At 43.0% G+C, this 26,550-nt stretch overlaps 1 protein-coding gene across 4 annotated transcripts in view; it reads right to left on the minus strand.

Annotated features, from left to right (window-relative positions):
* Positions 1-1,155: 1,155 nt before the first annotated feature.
* Positions 1,156-26,550, minus strand: part of DGKB (diacylglycerol kinase beta) — a 271,357-nt gene continuing 245,962 nt past the window's right edge. For all 4 annotated transcript variants that reach the window (XM_066627151.1, XM_066627149.1, XM_066627150.1 and 1 more), the window contains 3 exons: positions 11,242-11,362; positions 9,315-9,375; positions 1,156-1,263 (listed from right to left, as the gene is read on the minus strand). In XM_066627151.1, the coding sequence (XP_066483248.1) occupies positions 1,156-1,263; positions 9,315-9,375; positions 11,242-11,362 (290 nt within the window). The remainder of the gene's footprint in view (positions 1,264-9,314; positions 9,376-11,241; positions 11,363-26,550) is intronic.

The following is a 26,550-nucleotide window of genomic DNA, read 5'->3' on the forward strand; positions in this document are numbered from 1 at the left end:
TAGTGGAGATTTTCCCCCCCATAGGGTATTGGAATCACAAGATAGAAACAGTGCACAGGTCAAATCCTCCTCAACAGGTCAAATGTTTCCCCTCTCTTCTGCCTCCCTTCTTGCTTCCTTTGCATCAAGCCTTCCATTCCTCTTGCCAGCTTGGGGCAGCTTGGCTGGCGGCTGAGAGTGTGTAATGACCAATGGCATCACCGGCTGTCACTCTACGGCGTGATTGAATGGTGGTTCTTTCCTGATGCGGTAGATCACCACGCCTCATTGGGGTGCACAGAGATGCACTAGCATGGTGATATGAGATGAGTGACTGCGTATTGTGTTTATTTTGACTTATTTTCAGTGAAGTATGCCCCTCATTATAGCTTAAAAGAGCAAGTTAAAAAAATTCACATGTCAGAGCTTCAAATGATACAATGGGAGCTACTGATATGGAATTGGTTAGAGCTAAGGAAATTGGGCCAATACTAGGATTTAGGGTGCAACCCTAACCCGCTTTCCAGGGCACAATCCTAACCCACTTTCCAGCACCGACATAAGGGCAATGCAGCTCTAAGGTAAGGGAACAGACATTCTCTTACTTTGAGGTAGCCTCCATGAGTGCCACCCAACCGCAGGATGCAGCACATGCCCCACTGGCACCTCCATGCCAGTGCTGGAAAGTTGGTTAGGGTTTGGGCCTTAGTTATTCATCAACGTTAAGCAGAAATGGAATCAAAAAAGGCTGTAATAAGCCTCATGGCACTTTCTTCAGAAGAGGCCTGGAGTAGCTCAATGAGTTAAATATTTCATCTGAGAGACTGAAGTAAGGAGGTTGAGGATCAAAATCCCATGAAAATCACATTTCCAACAGCAATGCATTTTTCCATTCCACAGCATATTTACCCTGTAAATTAGTAATGGTAATGCATGCAACAAAAATATGCTTTATCACTTTATGTAAACATTAGCTTTCTTCATGCAAAATGCCTACGAAACTGTGGCAATAAATTATTCTAATAGCGTCATTTAACATTAGCTCAGTCACAGAAACTGTTATTCCAGATTCCATGATTATGCAGTGGAGAACATTTTAAAACCCTTGAAAGGTTTCCAGCATACATATTCCAAATCCCTGCTAATTTGATTTTGTAAGGATTTAACTACAGAAGCTTATTCTTTGCTGTGGGTCCTTGTTCTTCTAATGATGGAAGAGAAGAGGCTGGTTTTGGGGGGTGGCCCCATCAATATTGGTGCTTGATTCTTGTGGGTTATTTTTATCTGATAAGAGAGAGAAAAGACAGTTATTTCTTGTGAACCCCAAGTTTCCTTACCTATATGGTCCTAAAGTTAGCAACTTCTAATGTCAGTACGACTTTGTAAACATTCTAAATGTTAAATACGTTATGGCAAATGTCAGGTACCAAAAGAAATACAGGTAGGCACTGCTTAACAGCAGGAATCTGTTCTGCAAACCCTGTCGTTAGGTGCATCGGTCATTGCCTGGATAACTGTTATGGCTGCTGGGCTGCACCCAGAATGCCTTGCGGCTGCCCATTAACACCTCAGAATGCCTTGCAGGACTGAAGAAAACAGGAAGAAGGCAGCTAGCCAAAAGCACAACGGAAAGTGCACGAAGTGCTGGTTAGTCTGCTCACGGAAGGAAAGAGGCTAGCCCAGTGAGTTTAGTGGGAACACCATCGTATATGCGGTCATTTGTTCACTTGAACGTCATTCTATGGCTCATAAATGTAGCGTTATCTTCAATTCCACATATAACTTTAAATATACAGATAATATTATGAGAAATAGTATTGAAAAATGCCATTTTTTGATGTTTATATGCTAAACCCATAATAGATGTATACATTTATGATCCAGGTCAAGGTAATTTGAATGCCATGGGAGGCCACTTCCCAAAACCAGGACTGTTGCGGGACTGTTGACAGACTCATGCCTGCTTTCAGCATGTGATATCCTACTTCTGGATGCCAACATTTCTAGCTACAGGTATAATCTAAGTATCCACGGATTTTTCACCCGCAGTTTTATCTCAATGAGATAAATGAGAAGGGCAATGAGAAGGGCCCTTTCAATTAAAGAAAAAAAGTCATTTAACAATAGCCTCATTAATGCAAGAGAGAGCGCCCGGTTGACAATCCATCAATCATTCTCTTTCCAGGCACTTAGAACAGCTTCACTCCAAGGCAAGCAACCCCTCCCTTTCCTCCGAGTACATGAAAGAAGGATAATCACTTTGCATTGGTGAAGGGAAGGGTCGCTGGCTTGGAGTGAAGCCTTTCTAAGTATCTGGAGGGAGACTGATTGATGGATTGTCTGCCTAATGACTCTGTCATACATCACACAGGTCGGCAAGGCTGTTTTTAAATCGCCTAGCAAAGGGCCATTGTTTTTAAAATGGATTTGCTTTAATGTGATTTTTGCCATCCACATGAGTTCTGGGAACGGAACCCTAGCAAATAAAGAGATTCAACCTGTAGTCAAGTAAGACTGATGTCCCCCCTCCTCCCCTTTGGCTGATCTGTGATTGGAAGCTGTTTCGACATGTGGTTTGTAGTTGCTGAATCAAGGTGATAATTAATTTTGTACACATCAAGTAATAAAATAGACACTTTATTACAAGCAGCGTGGCTTATTTATACTCCTCCTAATCACACTGTTCACTGCTCTTCCCATGAACTTCAATGCTTAATTTCAAAATAACCATTAGGAATTAGAGTCAAAAGCTAACGCACTCAAAAGGTCAACAATGACGAAGTAGCATTCTAATTTGTTAATTAATTGATGGTAGAATCAAATCAAATATTGAAAGGCTGTTTAAAACTGTAAGAACGACTCATTTATACCTACCCATTTTGATTTCTTTGATATAACACTAGAAATCACCTTAAATGAGACAACCTTAACGTAGATTATGTCTCCAATTTTCTCTAATTCAAGTCTAAATTAGAGAAGACATTTTATGAATGTATGCTATGCTCAAAGCTAATTGAAAGCAATTATCAAAGTGGCATTTTGTCTGTGACTTTAAGATACATTGTAAGATAATAAATGATTCTCATTATGTAATAAAAAGGTCACATCTCGCCTTTGGGCTAGTGACGCTAACAGTTTCTCAAAAGCTCTCCAAGACATTTTCTTTAGTGAACTACAACTAATACAAGAACCATCACTTATTAAATATCAGTTGTCATCTGCATAGTATCCACATCACAAATGAGTATTCCTTTCAAAAAGAAACACTGCCTCATTAAAAACGGCAAAAATATATCTCTTAAAGTGCATACCTGACATTTTCAAGCTAAAATGAATATCCTTCACTTGTCATTCACTAATAGAAGCGAAAAAAGTGTACACCAAAAAGAGAGGCTCATTAAAACAGGGAATAGGTGGTTTCTTTGGGTGGAAATTTACTTTACAATCAAAAGAGACAGAAATATAAAAAGCTCTGCAGGATAAGTGGGTTTTATTTAACACTTCTGGAATCTTAGCTGACTCTACAGTAGGATAATGTATGTAGAACGTATGCGGAACTGTACACAATATGGTACTAGGCTGACTATAATGTCAGCGAATATATAGCTTTGAGATACAATCATTAGTAAGAAATTCAGTTTTATCACTTCTGCAAGTTTCACTTAGTACATACACCTTTGGATACATACCAATGGCTACATATTTTGTCACAAATGAATTCAAATTTAATTTAATATCAGTTAGTTTAATTTAACCGATATTAATATCAGTTATCACTGTAAAACATCTGATGATTGGGAAGGGCTGCAGCCCTTCTGCCCAGTTGGACTATACATAGTTTGCTGGCAAATAATTCTGACAATTGCTGCTGTAACTATTGTTTCTGTACAGTTGCATGCATTTATTCCATTGATGCTCTGCATATTTACTCAGAAGAAAGTCTCATTGTTTTGAGAAGGGCCTGGAGCTTACTGGTAGGTAGCTACTTCTTGTGCTGAAGGTTCCAGGTTTAATCCTGGCATCTTCAGGTAAGGCTAAGTAGAGCCCCTGGAGAGCTGCATATTCAAAAGATAGTCTGACTTGGAATTCTTCCTATGCACTTACGAGGAATTTACCTCATCTTCTTTTGTAACCTTTGCCTTTCCTAGAAGGTAATTCCATGAAAAAGTCTAAGAATTAAACAATTAGTTCTAGGTCCAGGTCAGGAATTAGAAATGACGTAGAAATCAATTTGTAAGCCTTTGTTCCAAGCCATGAACTACGTAACACAATCCTATCAATCCCCCCCCTTCCGCAGACACAACTGGGTCACTGGACTGTGCATTGCATCTGGGAGGGAGGACGCAGTCTCAGAGGTCTCCTCTGGGTAAATTTGTTCCCCTGTCCAGTGGTAAGACTTTGCTCCCCGAATGGATCTTCTTGGACCCGCACCAGTGATTTAGCTGTCACAAGTCTGAGTGAAACCTGGAAGGCAGATTAAGGCTGGGAAGGTGGATACGATATCACCATTGTGGCTGCTACCAATACCCTTGATCTGCCCTCCTCCCAGTTCCGGTCTCTGCCCTGTTCCCTCCCTGCTCTGTTCCATCCACCCCCACACTGATTTGTTGTTGCTTGTGAGAAGACTGCTGGTGTGCTGCTACAGAGGTAACCCGGCTGTGTAAAATGGTGTGTTGCCATTTGCAACAGCGATAAAGTACACTGTGTCACCAAAATGTGAGTTTTGGCAGTGCAGTGATTGCAGGATTCACAACATGGTAATAGATGAGCACAACCAGTCAAGAGCCTATCCCAGCAGGTGTCAAATCCCAGCCCGCAATCTGGATCCGATGTCTGGAAAAAGCCATTCACACACGGCCCAGAGCTTTCCATTCTGTGCTGCAGCCTTGTTTTGTCGTGCCCAACCTTCCCCCAGCCTCGCACCGGTCAGTTGCTTCCATCTCTTGTCACTCCAGATGTCTTTGTGCCCCAGTTTCCCAGGGGGAGTGGCTGGCTGGCATGAGGCTGGGGAAAGATCGAGCACAACAAAATGAGATTGCAGCACTGAATGAAAAGCTCTGCACTGTACCGGGTCAGTCCTTTCCAGATGCAGTGGTCCACAGTTTGGAAACTGCTGGCCTATCCAAACACTATACTGAAATTATTTCTGATCTCGGAAGCTAAGCAGGGTCAGGCCTAGTTAGTACTTGGATGGGAGACCGCCTGGGAATACCAGGTGCTGTAGGCTTATACCATAGTCTTTCGAGACTGAAGGTTGCCAACCAAATATAAAGAAGAAGCCATTGATGCAACTCAGCAGTTGCCAAACTCACAACCACCATGGAACAAAAAAAGTTTCCCATTTAGGCCTGCTCTTGCCGCTCCTCTTCAGAACACCAAATCTGGACAACGCAACACTCTGGGCAGTCATGTCTATGGTCCAAAGCCCCAGCAGGAATTGCATCTGGGTTTCCGGGCAGATGCAACGGCCCAGAGCTTTGTGTGGTCCAGATCTGGGGCCCAGAAGAGCCTTGGTGCAGCAGAACTGTCAGAGTCGCTAACGGGGAGGGGGGCTTAAAAGTTTATAACAATAATAATTAATTATATTTAGCAATTATATAATGCATTTCAAATGTTCAAAGTGGTTCACACAGATGATCTCAGCAAAACTTTCAACAGCACTGTATGCTAGGCTTCTATGCTTTTCTTGTGTAGTAGTGAAAGAAGATATGGGAAAAGCTTAAAAAATAGTCGAAGGCTGCACTCCTATAAACACTTATCTGGGAGTAACAGCCCAATCCTACCTAACTCCCCCCCCCCCCCCGGCAATGCAAAAGTGCCAATGGAGTGTGAGCTGCATCCCAGGATGGGGGCGGGGCACCTAAAAAGTTCTCCTCAGGATAAGTGAACTTTAGTTCACTTCTCTGGGGAAAACCTCCACTTTCCCTTTGGGTCTCCTTGGTCCTCCACCAGCTATTTTGCTGGCACAGGACCAAGAACATAAGAGTGGAAGAAAGGGAGACGAATGGGATCTAGCAACACATGAGTATCGCCAAATCTGCCTTCTCCCTCCCATCCCCCTGGTCCTCTGCCTTCCTAGAAACTCACTCCCCATCCCTCCTACTGCCTGCCCCCACCACCAACTAACCAACACCAGCAGCTGGCTCTGCCTATCAGTGCACCAGGCCACCAACGGTTTTGCTGATGGCCTTGCAATGCTTGCCGGTGGAAGTGACATTCTACTAGCATCCTTTTCCTTCCACTAGTAGAATATTCAATTATATTCAGTGGGGCTTATTTCAGAGTAGACATGCATCAGACTGCATGGTAAGGCTGCAATTCTATGCACACTTACCTGGGAGTAAGTGCCTTTGACCTAATTGGGTTTTTTTGAGTAGACATGCATAAGATTGTATTTACTGTCTGATACTATGCATATTTATTATCAGGTAAGTTCTCCATTGTTCAGTGGAGCTTCCTCCCAAGTCAGCATGCATAGGATTGTACCCTAGTTAGCTTGTGACCTGGGGATTTCCCAGTTCACAGCCTGTACATTCAATCTTCTGCTGCCAACTTCCTGGCACTGATGAAGGCCTCTGGAGCCACTGCTACACACACTGCGATGCTGCCCATTTGTGGAAATGGCCCAAAAGTGCACAATGGCAGTCCAGCTTTCATGCTGCTGTAAAGGGCCTTGCGCTGCCAGAACAAGAGTTATAGTAGCAAAAGAACTCAACAGGATTGGGCCCAAAATCCCCTAAGTAAAGTTTCCTCTGGGTCCCTTAAATAGCAGAGAAGCTTAATTTCAGCACCCTATAATCTATGGTAGACAATCACATCTTTTGACAAAGCACAATAAGTTTTTATTTCATATTAGCACGTGTGTCTTGGCTTGTGCTCTATGTTCTTTGGCCTTGGCCTGTGAGCCAGTCCAATGTGATTAAGTACAGATTTTTGAGCTAGTTCACTTAAAGTAATTCCTTAGCAATATCGGTGCACAAATTGAAATTAAATCTAATTAGTTTGGCATTAATTAAACTCTAATAAAATACTCCAGTATCACTCTTAAGTAGTGTGATCCGTTTCCCCTTCACACAGGTAGATTGGAAAACATGATAGTGTCATCATAATTTTTAAACATACTGAGAAAATGACAGAGCTGCAAAATTAAAATAAATGATTAATGACATTTTTTTCGTGTTTTGTACTAATAGGTATCGCTGAGCCTTTAAATTAATAGAGCTGTCAAGCTCTGGGTTGTTACAGGATCCAGCACAGAACCAAAATGGAAATTAAGTATTCCACAGACACCTAAAGATGACACTTTGGAATATTTTAAATTTTAATTAGTAGGTGCAATTGTTTCGCCCCCCCACCCTTAAACCACTACAAATTAATTGGCAATTAGTCACAACTAATTCTTCCCTTAACAATCTGAACTGGAAAGGTAGGTGCATTACATCTCAGCATAGTTGTCTGAGGTGCAGAAAGCACAGATGCAGTAAATTGCATTGTCAATTATATATATAAAAAAACCTGTTGTGAAATTAAGAAAAATTATGCATAGGTAAACAAAAATAATTTACTCACAACATTGTGGGCAACACAAAAATAATACCCAACCTCACAGTACGGTGTCAGGCCTCAAAATGAATGCAAATTAGACTAAGATTTTTTTTTTTTTAAGTTAAATAAGATAGATGAGTTTGCATATTAACTGTTGAACTATCACTGGGTACCAGTTCCTTAGGATCGCTTTCTTCCTCACACTCAATACTTCTGTGGGGCTTTGCATGGAATCCTAGTTCAAGGTCCCTTTTGACTTCTTATGCCTAAGTCATCAAACCATTTTCCTTTGATCTATGGCAGCTATCTCCAAACCTGGGACCGCTGTGCACCTGAAAAGCCCTCCCTCTTCTGAGCAACCCTGACCTTTCCACTGTGCTGCTGCTTGTCTTCCTACCTTATCTATACAGAGAGATGCTCTGAGCATTTGTGTCTATTGCCCATCACTTCAACAGGCACCGTGCCCAGATTTCTTGGCAGATGTGAGTGCCCTGAGCATATCTCTGTACAGATTGGGTATGAACAGCAGCAGCCACATGGCGAAAAGGTAAGCAGTGCTGAAACTGGATCTGGCCTGCATGCCATAGTTTGGAAAGCTGTGATCTATGGCATGCAGGCTATAAGTATGCCCCAGGAGCTACTTAACAGCTGGAGCCCTGAGACATGCACAAGTTCCTGCATGTGCAAAAGATACCCGTTCACATGACTAGAAGTGGCCACACCACAGACATATCCCTTGGCATCCCTTGCCCTTGTGTCATCTTTAAAGTACTTAGGATTGCAACATTAACAATCTAAAGGGTGACTGTGACCAAGACATATTTACAGATGCAAATAGAGCAGTGATTGTCACACATTTAGCACCGGGACCCACTTTTTAGAATGAGAATCTGTTGGGACCCACCGGAAGTGATGTCATGACCGGAAGTGACATCATCAGGCAGGAAAATTTTTAACGATCCTAGGCTGCAATCCTACCCGCACTTACCCAGGAGTAAGTCCCATTTGCTATCATTGTTAAAAGAATGTACATAGTAGCTTGTTCAAAGTAAGGTTTGTAATGTTTCCCCAAATGCAGTCACATACCATGGTACCATCAAGTCTAGTATATTAAAAATACAATATTTAAATGAATGGGGACCCACCTGAAATTGGCTCGTGACCCACCTAGTGGGACCCAACCCACAGTTTGAGAAACACTGAAGTAGAGTACAGATGCATATGTATCATGCAAGTACACTCTGTGGGCAACTTGTTGAATGTACACTTGGTGGAAAAACCCATTTCCCCTGTATAATGTGAGAAGTGGTTCTAAAGAATCCAAACTGGTTTCCTCTATTTCTTCCCAGATCAGAAAAGAAAGACGTCATTCTTCGCTGCATCTTGGTTATATTACCTTGATTATTCAATCAAACCCTATTTGAAGGCCAGCGCTTTCAGGAGGGTTGCATAAAATTATAAAAAGGTAGAGAGCCCAGAAATACCGAATTTATTCTAGCATATTATTTGTTTTTAGGAATAAAATAGCATATGTGCATTGAGTTCGTACATAAGAAAGCCATGCATACTGAGGCACATTATATTGCATGGAGAGATCACATTGAAATCTGCACATAGTGTGCAGAATTATAGCCAAGTTCTTTAATCACAAAACGAGCATTGATTACATCACAAAGACTAAGGAGATAATGTGATATTCAATTTTCTATAATATAATAACATGTAATTCTTATATATTTTTGATGTTTTCTGAGGAGCTTTGTTTGATATCTTGATCACTATATACTTACTGTACAAGGTGTCTGCATCCATGGCTCCCCATCAATCTGCATAGGCAGAGACTTGCTGGTTCTAGAGGCAAACAGAGAACAAACAGAGGAAGTGACAGGAAGTGTCTGGAGAAAGTAAGGTATATGTTCTGGGCAGAAAGAATGCACAGTGACACACCCATTTTGCACTTGCATCTCCCCATGACACATTTAGCCACAGGTGCAAAATAACAGATGGCCAACTAATTTTAGAAATAACTGTTAAGATGTAGCACACATGTTTGCATCTTACATCCATTATAGGTTGCCAGTTTGCAAAAGTTTTTGATCAAAGAGAAGGCAGGCAGGCATAACAGATTTTGGCTCCTCTTTGATGTGCTCAAGTCTACCTTCCTAGCCATATGGTGAAGTGGTCATGTGATTGTTTCAACTGGACTCCATGCTGTGAGCTAGCACATCATTGAAAACATTCCAGAAGTGGGCTGAAGAATGACTCACAACTTGCAGACAAATCAAGACAGTTGTCTGACCAGTCTACCACATGGTTGGTGCATGGGTTGAATTTTGACCATATTAGAAGTGAGACACAGTGGTTGCATGCTTATGCCTGAGTGCAGATTGAGAATCAAATCAAGGACGCAATCCTAACCCCTTATGTCAGTGCTTTCCAGCACTGGCATAGCGGTGCCAATGGGACATGTGCTGCATCCTGCAGTTACTCATGGAGGCCTCCTCAAAGTAAGGGACTGTTTGTTCCCTTACCTCAGAGCTACATTGCCCTTATGTCATTGCTGGAAAGCACTGACATAAGGGGTTAGGACTGCACCCTAAGTTGAGTTAAACTTGTGTGCAATGGGACTGCATACAGTTATATGAGAAAGAAAAAAAAAACAATGTATTGAGACTTAATAAGTATTAACTTATCTGGAATTCAGACTGGTTTACTTTTAAACAAGGAGGCTATCCTTGTGTTTTTCATTTGTAGTATACCTTCTGTTAAAAGGCACATTAATTCCCCCAACATTTATAGAAGGAAAAATGCAACAAAAAACTTTCTGTCTTGACTTCACTGGATTCTTAGAATAAGCTGCTCTCTTCAGGTAGACATTTTAAAAAGTATGTAGCAGTAATGCGTAACATCAGTACAGAGAAAGTTAGTTATAATTGAATCCTATTGAAAATAATGATGCTTCAGTTAGTCACAACTAACTTTTGTCATTGAGTTCAATGGTGCTTAAGGATAACCGACTTCCTCTAACTTTCTATTGAGCGTGGGAATCAAGCTGGGTTTGTACTTTAAGCACAGACTATTATCCTGGATATGCAAACCAACTTTTTTTTTTTTTCCAGAAATCAGACAAAATAGGTGTAGGATTGAGCTTGAAATGAACAACCTGAACAATTGTATCAATTTTCATTCCAAAAGCAACATTTTTTCAACAGACGTACCATATTATAATCATCACAGAAGCTTACAATCCAATGACAGGTAGAGCCTCTACAGGTAGAGCATGTTTGGAACCCATTTATCTGACTATCCAGTACCACAGGTACTGGACTTGCGCTGGAGGCCCTCACCTGACCTCCCAAACACAAACAAATAATAACAGATAATTCAATCCACAGGTGGGGTCTAATATGACCTCCAGACACGACCATAAGTACCTTCGGTCACGTCTGGGAGGCTTTCTGAGGCTAGTAGAGAATGCATGTGGCTTCTGCGGGTCTCAGAACACCTCTGTATGAGACAAGAAGTTGTGTCTGGAGGTCCTATTGAACTGCACTTGTAGATTTGATTATGTGTGGATTTTGGTATCCATGGGGGGGGGGGGGGTCTGGCAACAGACTGCCTGTGGGTACTAAGGTCCAACTGCATACCAAAGGGCTCACTCTGCTCACCAATTAATGCATGACTCTACATATGCAGGGAAAAGAAAGACCTACCTACCTGAGGACAACAGATGCACACTGTGCAAGACGTCTTCCGGCACTTTTCAGCCCTGTGTATATTTGACCCATCTCCATGGCACCCTCTAGGCCAACCACTTCCATCAGCTGATCACTTAGATCTGAAACATAACATATAACTGTTGGCCCAGAACTAGAAGTTATGAAGGATGCATGGCTGCCACTGAAAGAGTAGCCCTTTGCCCTCTTTCCTCTCCTGCTGGTAATATTTACTCACAAGTAAGTCCACTGAGTTAAATACTATTTACTCTGAAATAATAATTCCTAGGAAAGTCTGTTTAGGAATGCAGTTTTATGATCCTCTACTTGACTACTCAGAAGCAAGTCTGACCAGAGGTGTCATTAGAGGGGGGCGGTGCAGTAAGTTTTGCAGACAGCCTCCCTGCAGCATGCAAGCAGCTCTGCCCCCTCCTGTCGGGAGCCATGTGGGTGGGGGTGGGGGAAAAGGAGCCGAATGGAGCATTTGCACACTGCAGGGAGGCTCTGCAAAACTTAGTGTACCACCCCGTCTCTAGCAACACCTCTGAGTCTGTCTTCATTGATAAATGTGCACATAGCCTTGCAATACAATCATATGCAAGTTTACTCTCAGGTGATCATGGGGCTTACCTATGCACAGTCAAGGCTGCTGAGTACTGGCATTGGGCCTGGGACAAGATGCCTAATTGTCTCTCCTTTTTCAATGCATTGGGGTAATAGAAATGCATTGAAAGCGGATTAAAGCTGTAGTGGAAACACAGCCTTGGATAGGCTGAGATTGAGGTACCCACATTTATTTTGTAATGAATTTGTCCTGCACTGTATAGTGTGTTTTGTCATGGCTTCCAATCCCCCGGAAGCCTGGGCCCCAGGGATTTTGCCTTCCCTTCCCCCTGTCTTCAGGCCTGTGCACAGTTACCTGGAAGTAAGTCTCAATGAAGTACCTTCTGAGGGCTTTCTTCTGAGTACATGTGCCTGGGATTGGGTGGCACATATTTTTAGGTGCTATAAGCCTCCACTTTGTTATGAAGGACTAACATAGCTATTTTCACTGAATCTGAAGAATATTCGTGAATGCTTTGTTTTGTTTTGTTTTTGAAACCAAATAGATTAATTTTGTTACCCATGTTGAACTTTAAATTTGTTTCCAGGAACAGATGGACAAAAAATAGCAACATTTTATTTCAGTTCTAGAGTGTGCTTAAGTGTTCCTTCTTCAAAGATTGGTTGTTAATATTTTTCTAGATGATGTTTTATCAGGTATGACAGAGAGAAACTCAACCTCACACTTGTAATTTATAGTCAGCACCTTATGGGCTATATGCATAGATAACACCAGAATAAAAATACGTATAGCTAATCACTGGAATAAAATTCTATGCCCTTGGCCCAGCCTGGACCCACTCAGATTTATGCCAGGCAGAGAGCTGGTGCAGATCTGAACAGGACCATTAGGGACCACAGCACAGCTGAGTAGGTGAGTTAAAAAGTTTTTTACTTACCTTTCCATTGTTGCATGGTTCTTGGTTGGCCGACAGCATGCAATGGAGGCTGCACCAACACCACTGCATGCTATGGGCAGCACCAGATAGGATTGGACTACAAGTTTATTAGTCACAGCCTACAACTTCTGGAACAACTATGGTGGTACAATTAGCATTTGAAGAGTTGAGACTCTCTACCCAGCAGCATATACATAGTTACATATGAAGCTGCATTATGCCAAACAATGGCCCATCTAGCCCAACATCAACTTTGCTTGACCGGCAATAGCTTTCAGAGTCACATTGGTCTTCTCCGTTCCTTTACTCAGTATCCCTTTCAATTGGAGGTGCTGAGGACTGAACCTGGGACACGTGATGCTTATACTTCAGAACTGAATTACGGCATTTCAGCACAATGTTGAGGACAGAGTGACTCTAGGTCAAGCAACAAAAGAAGAGAGAGGCTAAACATTGAGGACAATGCAAAAAGCAATGGGGATAGGAACTACATGAGATTGATTTAGGTTGAACAATATGGACAAATCCTAGCAATGAGCAGCCCTGTCCCGGAAGTTGGGAAAACCCCAGATATCTGCCAAAAATATACAAGACATTCAACTGCTATTGCTGCTAAGCCCCATTGACTATAAAACTTTTCTGAGTAGACTTTTCTGCATAGGATTGGGCTCTCAGTTATCTTGTTTTAGGAACAGGGAGTCAGACTAGACAATATAACCCGGAGGAGGAGGAGGAAGAAAGAAATGGGCCACTTTGTTGCAGTTATTGGATGTCCTCCCCCTGTTATCCTGCAGTGCTGAATATCCCAGTTTTTCAAAGTTCAAAAATATCGACATTCTTTTGAAAAAAAAAAAAATACAAACCAAAATAAAGACTAATAGCATACTTAAAAATATACCTGCTATAGTATATGTCTGAATTCCATTATTTGTATATGTTTGGACACAATGTCTCAATATAGGCACCCACTGAGTACCATTTCAAGCACTCTGCCCTTGGGTTCTTGAGAGTCGATTTGCTCTACGGTGAACTTTGTCTACGACATGAAGACCTTCGCTTGTTTTCTGTGTGAACGGCCGCTCCGACTGTGTGGGAATGTTTGCACAGCATCATGCCACTTCTGCCCTCTTCCACAAACCAAACTACTTCACGTGTCTCTTCAGATTAGTACCATCAGTAAACAAAGCTGGCTCTCATGAGTGACTGCTGATGTCAGCAGCTTGTGAATTGCACGTAGAGGGACATCTGACCCTTTGCCCTCATTTGCAAAGTGTATGTGTTGAAATGGCAGCACTGGGATAAAGTCACCAGGGAGATTTCCCTTCCATTTCCTCCCGTCAGGCTGCTTGAACAATTAAAGAGACAATGTGAAATCTAAGCAACACTGCATTTGGGAACATTCTCCCCTTATAGGTCTGCTTCTCAACCCTAGATGATAGCATACTTGAGAGCCTTTCAAAAGCCTATGTTAGCAGATTTGACTCAACCATTGCCTGGTTCAAGTGAATACCACATTTAAAAAAAAAATCACAGTGAATATAAATCAAGGAAAACAAACAAGGGCAGGGGTGGAAAGCACTACTGTGATTAGAAATGGTGATTTACACATGGAGAACTGTTCTATAATGGAACTGTTTGGTAGATATCCACTTTATCTTGGTCGTATATAAATACACAGACCTGGCAAGAGATTGAAAGTCTCTACTAGAATTTGGGGTTACTGCACTTAGTTATGTTCATTTACATAAAAAACATCCTTGGTTGGTGGTAAATCTCTCTCTGTTGGCAGTTTGTCTTTGGAGAGTTGTGGATACATGTCTGCCTAAATGTAATTAAAACATGGTAATCATCACAGTGGAAAAAAAAAAAAGTTAGGGCCGTAGTTAAAATATAGCACTGGGTTTGGAAATCTGGCTTTCTGCCAGCAAACCTTTGAAAACATGCCAAGTGCAATGCTCTGCATCATGTCCTATTTGCTACAGCATCCATTTGGAAAGCAGCATTTGTTTCACACGTGTGCACACACACACACTTTTGCAATAAGCAGGAAGGCAAGGACATTTTCATACACACAGGCAGGAACTGCTGATGCTTTGAGTGCCAAAGGCATGCTTAATGTCACAGGCTCGTATGTTTTAAGATGAGCTATTATGAAACGTAACAGAACATCTCGATGCTTGGAGATCAAGTAAATGACCAAATGTTGGTCTGCTGTCTGATTTTCAAAGAGAAAGTTGCCAAGCTGTGTTACAGGTGACATGAACTCATTATGCTGAGGCTGTGGTGAGACAGTAGACCCCTCTACCTATCATAGAATCATAGAGTTGGGAGGGGCCTAATAGGTCATCTAGTCCAACCACCTGTCTGTAGCAGGAAATCCTACTAGAGCATCTCCGACAGATGATTTTCAAAACTTTGCTTGAAGATCTCCACTAAGGGAGAGTCCACAACCTCCCTGGCAATCTGTTCCACTGCCGAACAGCTCTTACCATCAGGAATTTTTTTCCTAATGTCTAAATGGAATCTTTTCTTTTGCAGTTTGTACCTGTTGGATCTAGTTCTACTTTCAGAGGCAGCTGAGAACAAATTTGTCCCTTCTTCCATATGACAGCCATTCAGGTTGAAGAATGCTATCATATCCCCTCTCAGCCTTCTCTTCTCCAGGTTGAACATACCAAGTTCCATCAACCTTTCCTGGTAGGGCTTGTCCTCCATCACTCTGAACATCCTCGTCGCTCTCCTCTGAACCTACTACAGTTTGGCTGCATCTCTCTTAAAGTGAGCTGCCCAGAATTGGACACAGTACTCCAGGTGAGGCCTAACCAGTGCAGAGTAAAGTGCAGTGCAGAGTATCCTATTCAAGTTAAGTGTGGTGGGGGTGGCATTGGGGCAACAGGTTCCACCTTTGATCTACACATGGTCATCTGAACAGAAGAAAGTTTATTCATTTACCACTGATGCACAAGGCTCTCATCTGACACTCAAAGGGATGTATGTAAGCAGGCTACAGCCTGCTGCTGCCACTCTTGCCAGTGCACATTCATTCCACACATATAGAATGTCTGCAAGAGGCTACTGACTGGTGATAAGACACAAAGAATGAACATGCTCTAAATGTGTTATGAATGACAACCTGAGATACTGCTGCTTTGGATACCACATACACTTTGATTTATTTACCTAGAATAAGTATCACATCTTGTTTCTCCACTCGCAATCAGTAAGATGAATTAGAGTCCCCAGTATGCTCAGAAGTGTTCATTGACAGAGTGATGAAAATGATTAAAAAATGAATACAAATGTGGGATTAACTCATTTTTGCCTGATCCACAGGTATAAACATTTGGTCCCTGTTGCGTATATGCAATGTTGGGCAGAAGTAGCTTAAAGTACATTCAGTTCATGTTGTGTGATCAGGCATGGTCACCCTCAGCACATAAACTCATTCAAACCAGTGGTATTCCTGGAGATGGCCAGTTGCGACTGCAAAAGTCCTGTTCTGAAGGCAAGGGGGAGGGGCGCTTTACACAGGTGTCACTGCTCCTGAAAAAACTTAGTGTTTTGCCCCCTCTTCAGGAATGCTACTGATTCAAAATGATGAGCAGCATAGTGACACACTGCAGCCTAAAGGAAATGGACAAATGATAACAACCTTCTGTAACATTCCCAATGAGTGGCTACCTTAGAGACACCATTCTTCCCTGCAGTGATCTTTACATTGATCTTTACAAGAGTGCTACCATTGCTCTATATTTATTTTAAAAATTCCAGTTTTTAATCTGACGTAATATACAAGTATATATGGAGCAACAGATCATGCAGAGACTGAAAAGCAGCCATTACCCCCGACGCCTAATGGCCTCCATAGGCTTCAACATACCAGCTTCTTAGGCACTTTCATATTAAATTATGACAGGTAGACAAATACACTTGCTTCAGTTCACAGGTTACACACACAAACAGGACAGTTAAAGCACTTTTGGAAATCCACCTGCTGCTCAACAGACAATGTAAAAATTAGATAGCGTGCCCATTTAATGGACAGAAATGTCCATTTCTTCTTCCACATATGCCCACCAACAGTGGGAGAGAAACCCAAAATACACACTTGAAGTTGCACATCTGGAATCAGTCTCATGTGCAATCATCTCCTGACTCCTATTAACTGGAATCTTCAGAGTAGGGTAGAAGAACTGGGATCTTATTAATACACACTTGTGAAAAAGTTTAATGCACACAAAGGGTTTCTTTAACACAAGTTTTCCTTAAGTGAGCATTAAGTGCGTGTTTTCCCCTTTCTTAAAGAAGCACAGTTCCTGATTAATATTAAAGAATAAAATGAGACAAAGAACTTCAGCATTCAAAGTGCTTTTATCCTCTTTGTGAATATAACATGAATTCTAACATTTTGAAACAAGGAGTTTCATCTTCCACTTTCAGGAGATCATTATGGAAAACCTTTGGTATACCTTCAGCAAAATGTATTCTCTTTTTGACAGTTATCCTTTTAATACTTGGCAGCAAAACCACTTTCAAGCTAGCCATGCACGCAAAAAGGTGCCTATTATTTTAAGGTGTATTTTTTTCCCCAAGTTATTTGTTTTAAAAGGATTTACACCATATTAGTTTTGTAACCCCCTTCATACACCAGAACAAAAGTCATTCTATTAAAGGATTCTGAACTTGGACAAACTGTAAAAAAAAAAAGGGGGGGGGGAACCAAAGTTCTTCTCTGTTTTTATCAAATTTGATTGCTGCAGCTGTTCCCAGTTTCTGTATTTTAAAAATAGCCTTATTCAGTGCCTTGTTGGCTAAAGGCCAGAGTATCATTAGAACATGATGTACAGAAAAACCTCTATTCAGTTACAGATACAGAAATATATTTAAGATCAGTGGGGTCATCTGGTGCAAACACTTGGTAAGGGGAAAATGGAATTTTAATGTGCCCAAACCATTCGCTGCTTTTAGCTGGATATTTAAGAAATTCAAACCTGATATCTTCCTGTTTGTCCGGGTACTATCAGATTGCTGCATATCAGGCACAAAACAGTATGAACAAATCAGGGCTATTTCCACTAACAGAAATAGATCTCATTCTCAGATTACTCCTAAAAGTTTTGGCATTTACTTCAAATGGGTTCTAGTAACATTATATATTTCATTGGCCTATAAACATGCCCCTACCTAGACAAGAGAGATACTGGAACTGAAGAAATTGGATCAATGTAAGCCACGTCGGAGTTGTGTATCTTGTTAAGCTGTACATCTCAGGCAGTGTTCACATGGATAAAAGGCAAACCACATTACAGATTTTGGTGAGATTTTTTGCCAACTGTAAAGTGCATCCTTAGGTTTTTTTTCAGGTGGCTTATATCCCCTCTCCTTCCTGTCTCACTACACACACACACACACACACACACACACACACACACACACTTTAACTTGTCAGAATATTTCAGAGTCTTCTTGAACTGCATTTTGTCCATAATTCCTTGCAACCTTTCACTGATCACACTAAATGCACACACAGAAAGCAACTGCCACATTGAAAGCAGTTGCAGAAAGGAAAATATAGTGCTCAATTCTTTGGTACATAGGGATGAAGAAATCCAGTTTTAGTTAGATTCTTACAGACCCATAATTCAGAAGGAGTAGGTATTGTTGTTTTTGAAGAAGTCTGTACACTTCCTCCCTCATCACTTTCTTTCAAATGAGAACAAACCAGAGATTAAAGTACATAAAGATTAGGGTACATGGTTAGGAGGGATTTGTCCTACAGAAGAATGGTGAATCTTGCTAGATGGACTGGAGTAATAAATAGTAAACAATGCACAGTGAAATAGTAAAATTCATGCACAGTGAAACAAACATTTTAAAACCATCATGAGGTCATTCATGGAAAACAAGGACCACATGTTAACTCTTGTCATGCATATCAATATCCCCATGGTGAAATCAGTAACCCTACTCCATCCGTTTGGGAGATGGGCAGCCCAATTCTGAGTTGTCTGGTGCGTGGGTCTGTAGCGGCACCAAAAATGGCTGCCACTGCATCCAGCGTGCCCCAGGCAGCCTTTTGTCCCCTTCCCCCGGGTAAAGTGAATAGCCTGAATGGGGCTGCTCAATTTTAGACGACCCAAAGGTTGGTGTACAATGAAGAGCCTCTGTGTTGGATGGGCAGCCTGATATGGAGGTTCAGGATCCTCCCTCCCACCCCACTCCCTCCTCTTGGCACGCCTTCTCCCTGCCCTCTCCCCACCCTCCCTTTGCCTCCCCCCACCCTGGAACACCCCCACATCCCCCATGCCCCCATCTACCTCTCCGCTACCCTGCAGTCTGCGTGATAGCCAAGCGGTGGAGTTCCAGTGCTCCACCAGCGCTAGGGCCTTGCAAACATGCCTTACGGCATGTTTACGACTGTGCACGCCAGCAGTAAGCTGGCGCACACTCTTTAGGATTGGGCCCTGAGAAATCTAAAGACAGAAGAATGGAAATATGTTATTGGAATCTTCTGATTCTGCTTGCCTCCTACTATTTTTTGAGCTGTATTCTAAGAAAATTAATTGTTGCAAAGTCCCACTGAAATTAACAGAATTTAAGGTCAGGATATGGGCTGTAATCCTCCCACCCTTACCTGGGAGTAAGCTGCATTGACTATAATGAGATTTACTTCTGTGTAGATACAAATAGGCTTGGGCTCTCACTTTCTTAGGGTATAACCCTTTGCTCCATTGCACTTAGAATTATGTTGTGGTAGCCTACATATGCTTCTTCTGTACAGTATTCACATTTGCGGGTATTAAACAATGTTGTAAGACCCATATGGACTGCTTGGTAATATCGATTTGGGCAGTACAGGTCCAGTCTATTTATACAGGGACTTGACTCAACACGAATGGCCCCTGCAAATGAGAAGGAATGTGCTGATTCCTGGAGAAGGGGAAAAATGCATCCCTTTAAAATTAGTTTAAAAAACTGAACAGTCCTTTAACAATAGCCTCCTTAATGAGAGAGAGAGAGAGAGGGCAGCTGGCTGACAATTCACCAATCCTTCTCTCTCCAGGCGACCCCTCCCTTCCCCCTGAGCACTTGAAAGAAAGGTGATCATTTTGCATTGGTGAAGGGAGGAGCTGAGTGAAGTACCTTTGTAAGCTCTTGGAGGAGGACTGATTGATGGACTGTCTTCTTAAGGACTCTTATCTTACATCACAAAGGTCAACAAGTCTGTTTTTAAATCATCAGAGCAAAGAAACTTTGTTTTAAAATTGATCTGCTATTGCGTTTTTTGCCATCCACATGAGTGCTTGGAACGGAACCCATGAGAATAATGAGGCTCAACCTGTAATGATTTATTAGTACGCATATGCATAAATTTTATTCACTTGCAAGAGTGATGTGTTCTGGAAAAAAAAGTCTCTAATTTCTAAACAGTTAGTAATGCTTTCTTGAAGCCTCATTTATCAAAATACTATGGGAAATACACTGTACAACCCTTCAAGAGTCAGATTTCAGAAAAGAAAAAGCATTTATCATAGAGATTCTTCGCTGTTCTGAGGCAGTCATGGCAAACACCACTAGTTTCCTCCTCTTGAATTGTCCCAAAGAGTTGTCTGGGTCAAAAAAAGGGAGGGGCAAGTTACCCTATAATATTATCCTCTGCTCTGTTGCTACCACATGGCAATTTTGGGTGGGGAAATATAGTTGTGTTTTTTTTTTTTTACGGAAATATAGATTTTTATTTTAAAAGTTTCATACTACAATAAATAAGACGAAGGAAAGAAATCATATTTTACATTTTCAACTACAGTCACATTACATCAACTGTTTAACTAGAACACAGATACATCACGTTATAGGTGGATTCGCCCCATCTAACCACTCCCACCATTTTTTCCACCTGTCTCTACTGGTCCTCACCCTTTCGTAAGCCGCGACACCGTATACTCTGGAGACCACAAAACAGACCCATCCCTGCGTGTTGGTGGACTTTTTCTCCTTTATTTCTTTGCCCCTTTGCATGCCCAGCGCAAAAAGGACATACAGATTTATCAATCTTACCATAGACCACGGCACCTCCCACCTATCGTCTCCTCCCCCCCCGTTGTCCCATATTACTCGTCCTCTTGGGTCCCCTCATACCCCCACCAGCTCCTTCCCAGGGACGATAGTCTCCCAGGCCTGTTGGGCCAGTTCAGGCCACTTAAAGGCCCTCACTACGCCCCTCCCCAACTCCTTCGCTGGCATACACTCTTGAACGAAATGGGCTACCGTTTCTATCAGCGGTGGGGTGCCTACCGATCTAGAGGGTCCCGACCCCAAACAGGTCGGCCTCTTGCACCTCTTCTGATCTTCTTGCAACCATGGGTTTGCCGCTCCCACCCTGAGGACCTGATGGAAAGCCCTCCACCTTAATTCCCATAAACTAAAGGGGATTCTCTTCTCGCTAAAGGCACTGTGCGCCACCTTCTCCTGCAAGAGGTACACGGAAAGGTGCATCTTACTTTGCTGTTTCTCTTGGTGAGGCCTCATGATAAACTCCTGTACCGTCATTTCATATACATAACGCTTGAGTTGTTTCCCTTCCAGCCCACTGGTTTTATATAGCTTGGCCGAGAGTCCCATGTCCTTCATCAGAGTCATCGCCTACCTCATGTGCTCTGGCAAAGATTGTTTTATCACCTGAGTGAGTACGTATCCCGTCTCTTCTTTCGCCCACCATTTCTGTCCCCAGGTCGTCTTTTCCCAAGTGTCTCCGAATTGGGCCCATACAGATGCAAAGGCTCTCCCTTCCTGTGGCCTCTGCCTCCATTTCGCCCAGTTGCCAAAGTCATAGGAGACAAAGGCCACCAAGAACAAAGGTCCCAGGGCCCGAACCCCTAGTCCTCCTTCTTTCACTTTCTTATATGCCATCGCTTGGGCAAGAGGGAAAAAGGCAGTGCCCTACAAGAAAATAAAACTTGATGGGTAACCTTGTCCACCACCTGTTTCGGCAGGGGATAGATCGCCGCCAAATTGGACGCCATTGGAACACAATACACGTTGACATAATGTACCCTCTGATACAGGTTCAGGTCCATTTATTCCACCTCTTCAGTTTTTCCTCCACCTTAGAGGCCCACAATTTCCAGTTCTCTTCCCACCCTCTTTGTTTCAGTCCAAAAATTATACCTAAAATTTTTACAGATTCCAGCTTTTGAACCTCTTGTTTCCTTTCATCTGTTTCAAAAACAGCCCCCATGGCCCTCACTTCTATGTTTTTCCCCCTCGACCTAAGAGAATAACATTTGGTTTTAACCTCGTTTATCACCGCTCCTGAGGCCCTGCTGTATTCATCTATTATTTCCTTCAATGTTTCCATCTCCCCCACGTCTCTAGCCATAACGTACACATCATCTGCGTGGGCTACCGTTTTTATGGCATTCCCAGCCTCTGCACTATTCCCTTTCCCACCCATGGTGATTTCCTTTATTCTGGGCTCTGCCTGGACTATGGCAAGCAACGGATCTAACGCCAAAACATAGAGGAGCGGGCTCAATGGACATCCTTGGCGTATCCCTGATTCTATGGGTATGATTTTTCCTTTCCATCCATTTACCTGTGGCATAACCAATGCCTGCTCATACAGAGTTTTTATATAGTTTATGAAAACCTCTGGGATATCCTTTGCCATCAGCGTTTGCCAGAGATACTTTCTGTTTATTCTGTCAAATGCCTTAGATTGGCCCATTTGTAGAAGTATCCCTTTCCACTCTCCCTTCTCCACCATCAGAAAGAGGTGAACTAATGAATTCACCTCTTTAAATTCACCAGAACTAATGAATCGGTCATCTTCCTCCCTGGGACAGCACTAGTTGGGTCCTCACAATCAACTTAGGGCTATTTTGGGAAGTCTGTCATTCAAAATCTTTGCTAAAATCCTATAGACAATGTTTGTCAGAGTAATGGGCTTCCAGTTCTTAGGCAGAGTAGGGTCCCCCTCTTTATAAATGAAGGTTAAGATTCCTCCATAAAAACGATCTCTAAATTTGTCCTCTTCCCATAAGGCTCTATTAAAAGCCGTGGCTAGGGGTTCAGCCAGTTCTTTCTGAAACAACTTATAAAAGGTGTAATTTAGTCCATCGGGACCCGGAGCAGCGCCGTCTCTTCCCCTTCTTATCACCTCCAGCACTTCATCTTCTGTTATGGGTCTAGTCATTTCCTCGGCTTCTTCCTTACTGGGTGAGTCATAGGCATCCCTAGGCATTTTCATCAAAAAGTCAGTCATGGTTTGCTCTTCTATCTTTTCTCAATGTACATTTCCTGGTAGTGATTATTCATGATGCTCAACATCTCATGAGCTGAGATTGAGTTGAGGTTAAGTATTTTATCTCCTCTCCTCCCGACTTTTGAAGCCCTTCAAAGTTCCTGATCGTCCTTCCCCCCTTTCATTTCTTCTCCCAGTCTTCCTGCTCCACAATTGACCCCTTTGATCTGTATTTCTGCTTTTGTATTATGGCCTCTCTCCTCTTCCGGTGATATTCTTGGATAATCTTCCCATCCCTCTCTAATTTCTTCTTATTCCATGCCAGTCCTTTGTTGATCCTCTGATGGGCCTTCAGAAAGCCAAAAAGACCTCTATGGTACTGGGCCAGTTCTTTCCTGTACACGTGCAATGACATCGCGATGCACTTCTGCTTAATTTCCCTCTTTAGCTCCTCCCACCATCTGATCGGGTCGTTCCTTCTGACCTCAGTTAATTCTCTCCAAGTGATAATACACTTCTCTATTAATTCTTTATATTCCTGCTCACGCAGCACAGAGGGGTGCAGTCTCCACCTTGGTTTGCCACGAAGGGTCAGGAGATTGCTGTACAACTCTATGGAAAGGTACTCGTGATCTGACCAAGGGGTCAGTCCTATCCTGCAAAATTGCACCATCCAGTCCTTCTCCACCCACACCCTGTCTATTATCTAACCCAGGGGTGCTCACACTTTTTTGGCTCGAGAGCTACTTTGAAATCCAGCAAGGCCCGGAGATCTACCAGAGTTTTTTTTACAATGTTTGCGCCATCATAACATATAACATTTATGTGTACAATGTATGTTGGTGTACCTTGAGCCCCACTGAGTATAACAGGACTTACTCCTGAGTAGACATGCCTAGGATTAGGCTGTGAGGCTGCAATCCTAGCCACACTTACCTGGGAGTAAGCCCCATTGAGTACAATGGGCCTTACTCCCGGCGTTTCCTCCCAGAGGCACCTGAAGGGGGGGTCGGCACTCTGCGATCTACTCATTTTGCCTCGCGATCTACCAGTAGATCACGATCTACCTATTGAGCACCCCTGATCTAACCTCTTGCTGACCCTGCAATGCATTTCACAAATGTAGAAAGATGAAAAGAGTGCTTTTAAATGTTATCATGCTATAAACTCCACTTCCCTTTCCCTATGACAGTGAGAGATATAGAAGGTCTTCATGGGGTTCACAGTTTATAAGCAGATTGTAAAGCAGAATTAATGGTACTAATCGCTAACAACAGAACACAGAGATAACAGACCCACTAACAGAGGGCTCTAGATTTTTAATTAAACTTGAACTAGGGAGTGAACCTCTTAGTTCAGCTTTTAAGACTCAACCTCTCTCCTGTTTTGAATGTACTACATTTTCTTGATCCCCCAACAGGGGATGTATTTATAAGAGACGCACACAGCTCCATGTACCCACAGTTTCCTCTGCAGCCCTGAAGAGCCTACATATGTACACTGAAGAAGCTGCCTTGGAATGCAGCTCCACTGGGCTGTAAGTTCTGACCTGGAGACTTGGGGTTGTGAAAGGTCAGTCACAGCAGTGGAGAACACAGCAAGAGAAAGCTGGGGCAGAGTGGGAATGTTTCAGTTCTCTTTATAAGAACATAAGAACAGCCCCGCTGGATCAGGCTATAGGCCCATCTAGTCCAGCTTCCTGTATCTCACAGCGGCCCACCCAATGCCCCAGGGAGCACACCAGATAACAAGAGACCTGCATCCTGGTGCCCTCCCTTGCATCTGGCATTCTGACATAGCCCATTTTTAAAATCAGGAGGTTGCACATACACGGCATGGCCTGTAACCTGTAATGGATTTTTCCTCCAGAAATTTGTCCAATCCCCTTTTAAAGGCATCCAGGCCAGATGCCATCACCACATCCTGTGGCAAGGAGTTCCACAGACCAACCACATACTGAGTAAAGAAATATTTTCTCTGGTCTGTCCTAACTCAGGAGATGTCAATTTTAGTGGATGTCCCCTGGTTCTGGTATTATGTGAGAGTGTAAAGAGCATCTCTCTATCCCCTCTATCCTTCCCATGCATAATTTTGTATGTCTCAATCATGTCCCCCCTCAGGCGCCTCTTTTCTAGGCTGAAAAGGTCCAAACGCCATAGCCTTTCTTCATAAGGAAGGTGCCCCAGCCCAGTAAACATCTTTGGGAGCAATCCTAACCCCTTGTGTCAGTGCTGGGGCCAATGGGACATGTGCTGCATCCTGCAGTTGGATCTCACTCACAGAGTCCTCCTCAAAGTAAGGGAATGTTTGTTCTCTTACCTCAGGGCTACATTGTCCTTATGTCAGTGCTGGAAAGCACTGACATAAGGGGTTGGGACTGCGCCCTTAGTCGCTCTCTTATGTCACAATTTAGCTGAAAATGATGTTATGCTCCAGCTCACAGCCAGCACCAGATCCCTGGCACAGGCAATATACTTGCAGTAGACCTTCTTTTCCCTCATTTCACAAACAGGCACCCCAGCAGATAGATCCACAGTATTTCCGGGCCAACTGGCTACTATCATGGCTGCTGCTTCACCAGAACAAGGAGTAAGATCAAGCAGAGTGGATGAAAGAGAAGACTCAGCACTAACTCAAGCTCCCAGAAACTCCTCACCAGGAATGGGCAAGTCCAGTGTGGCTTGACTTGAGTCAAGTCATGTGTCTCTGCCCCGCAACTTGAGTCAAAAACAAGTCCTAATGGGAGCACTTTCGGAGTCACCCAGAGCATTTTCGTGACTCAAAAAGACTCAAGTCTTGAGTTGTTCCCTTTAAAAACCCAGCCATGGAAAAATACATGGCTGCTGCAGTGCTGTGTGTGTGTGTACCGGAGTTCTCTTTAACCACTCCCCTGGTGTCCCATCCCATCTGTAAACAAGGTGGGAGGGGGTGAGAGTGGGGACAGAAGCAGCAAGAGGGAGGCAGATCATGTGTAGCAGCTGCAAGGCTTACCCAATCCTTTACAGCTCCGTTCAGAAGTAGTCCCATTGCAGCTGGTAATTCAAAGAGGCTTCTTCCTCCCAAGCAGCAATGGAGCCCACCAATAGGGTAGTTAGAGAAGATGCAAAGCACTCAGTTTTGTAGGGATCCTCACCTTGGCTTGCAAAGCACTACATGTCGCACAGAGCCTCAACAGAGCCATGCAGGTTGCCCCCTCCCCTTCTGAGCAGGGACAGCAGGTGAGGCAGAACTGTCCCAAGGTCAGTGGAAAAACACCACAGCTGCCCTGTCTGCTTACACCCAAGGAGGCTCTCCTTACACCCAAGAAAGCTGGTTTAAGAAGAGCATCCTGAGGTGTAAGGCCAGCCTCCTTGGGAGGAGTTCCCATTCCTGCTCCTCACCAGCTCGCTCATAAAATTACTTGGCTATCAGTCCCCTCTGTCTCACACAGGTGCTGCTAATTTGGCTTCTCAAAAGCCCCAGACCGTGGTAGTTTGCCTGCTGCCACCACCTAAACTATAGCTAACTGAGTCAAAAGGAGGGTTGTGATTGGCTGGCCACCTTTACAAAGGCTACCGCCAACATG

The sequence above is a fragment of the Tiliqua scincoides genome, chromosome 5, assembly GCF_035046505.1.
Source record: "Tiliqua scincoides isolate rTilSci1 chromosome 5, rTilSci1.hap2, whole genome shotgun sequence".
NCBI lineage: Eukaryota > Metazoa > Chordata > Lepidosauria > Squamata > Scincidae > Tiliqua > Tiliqua scincoides.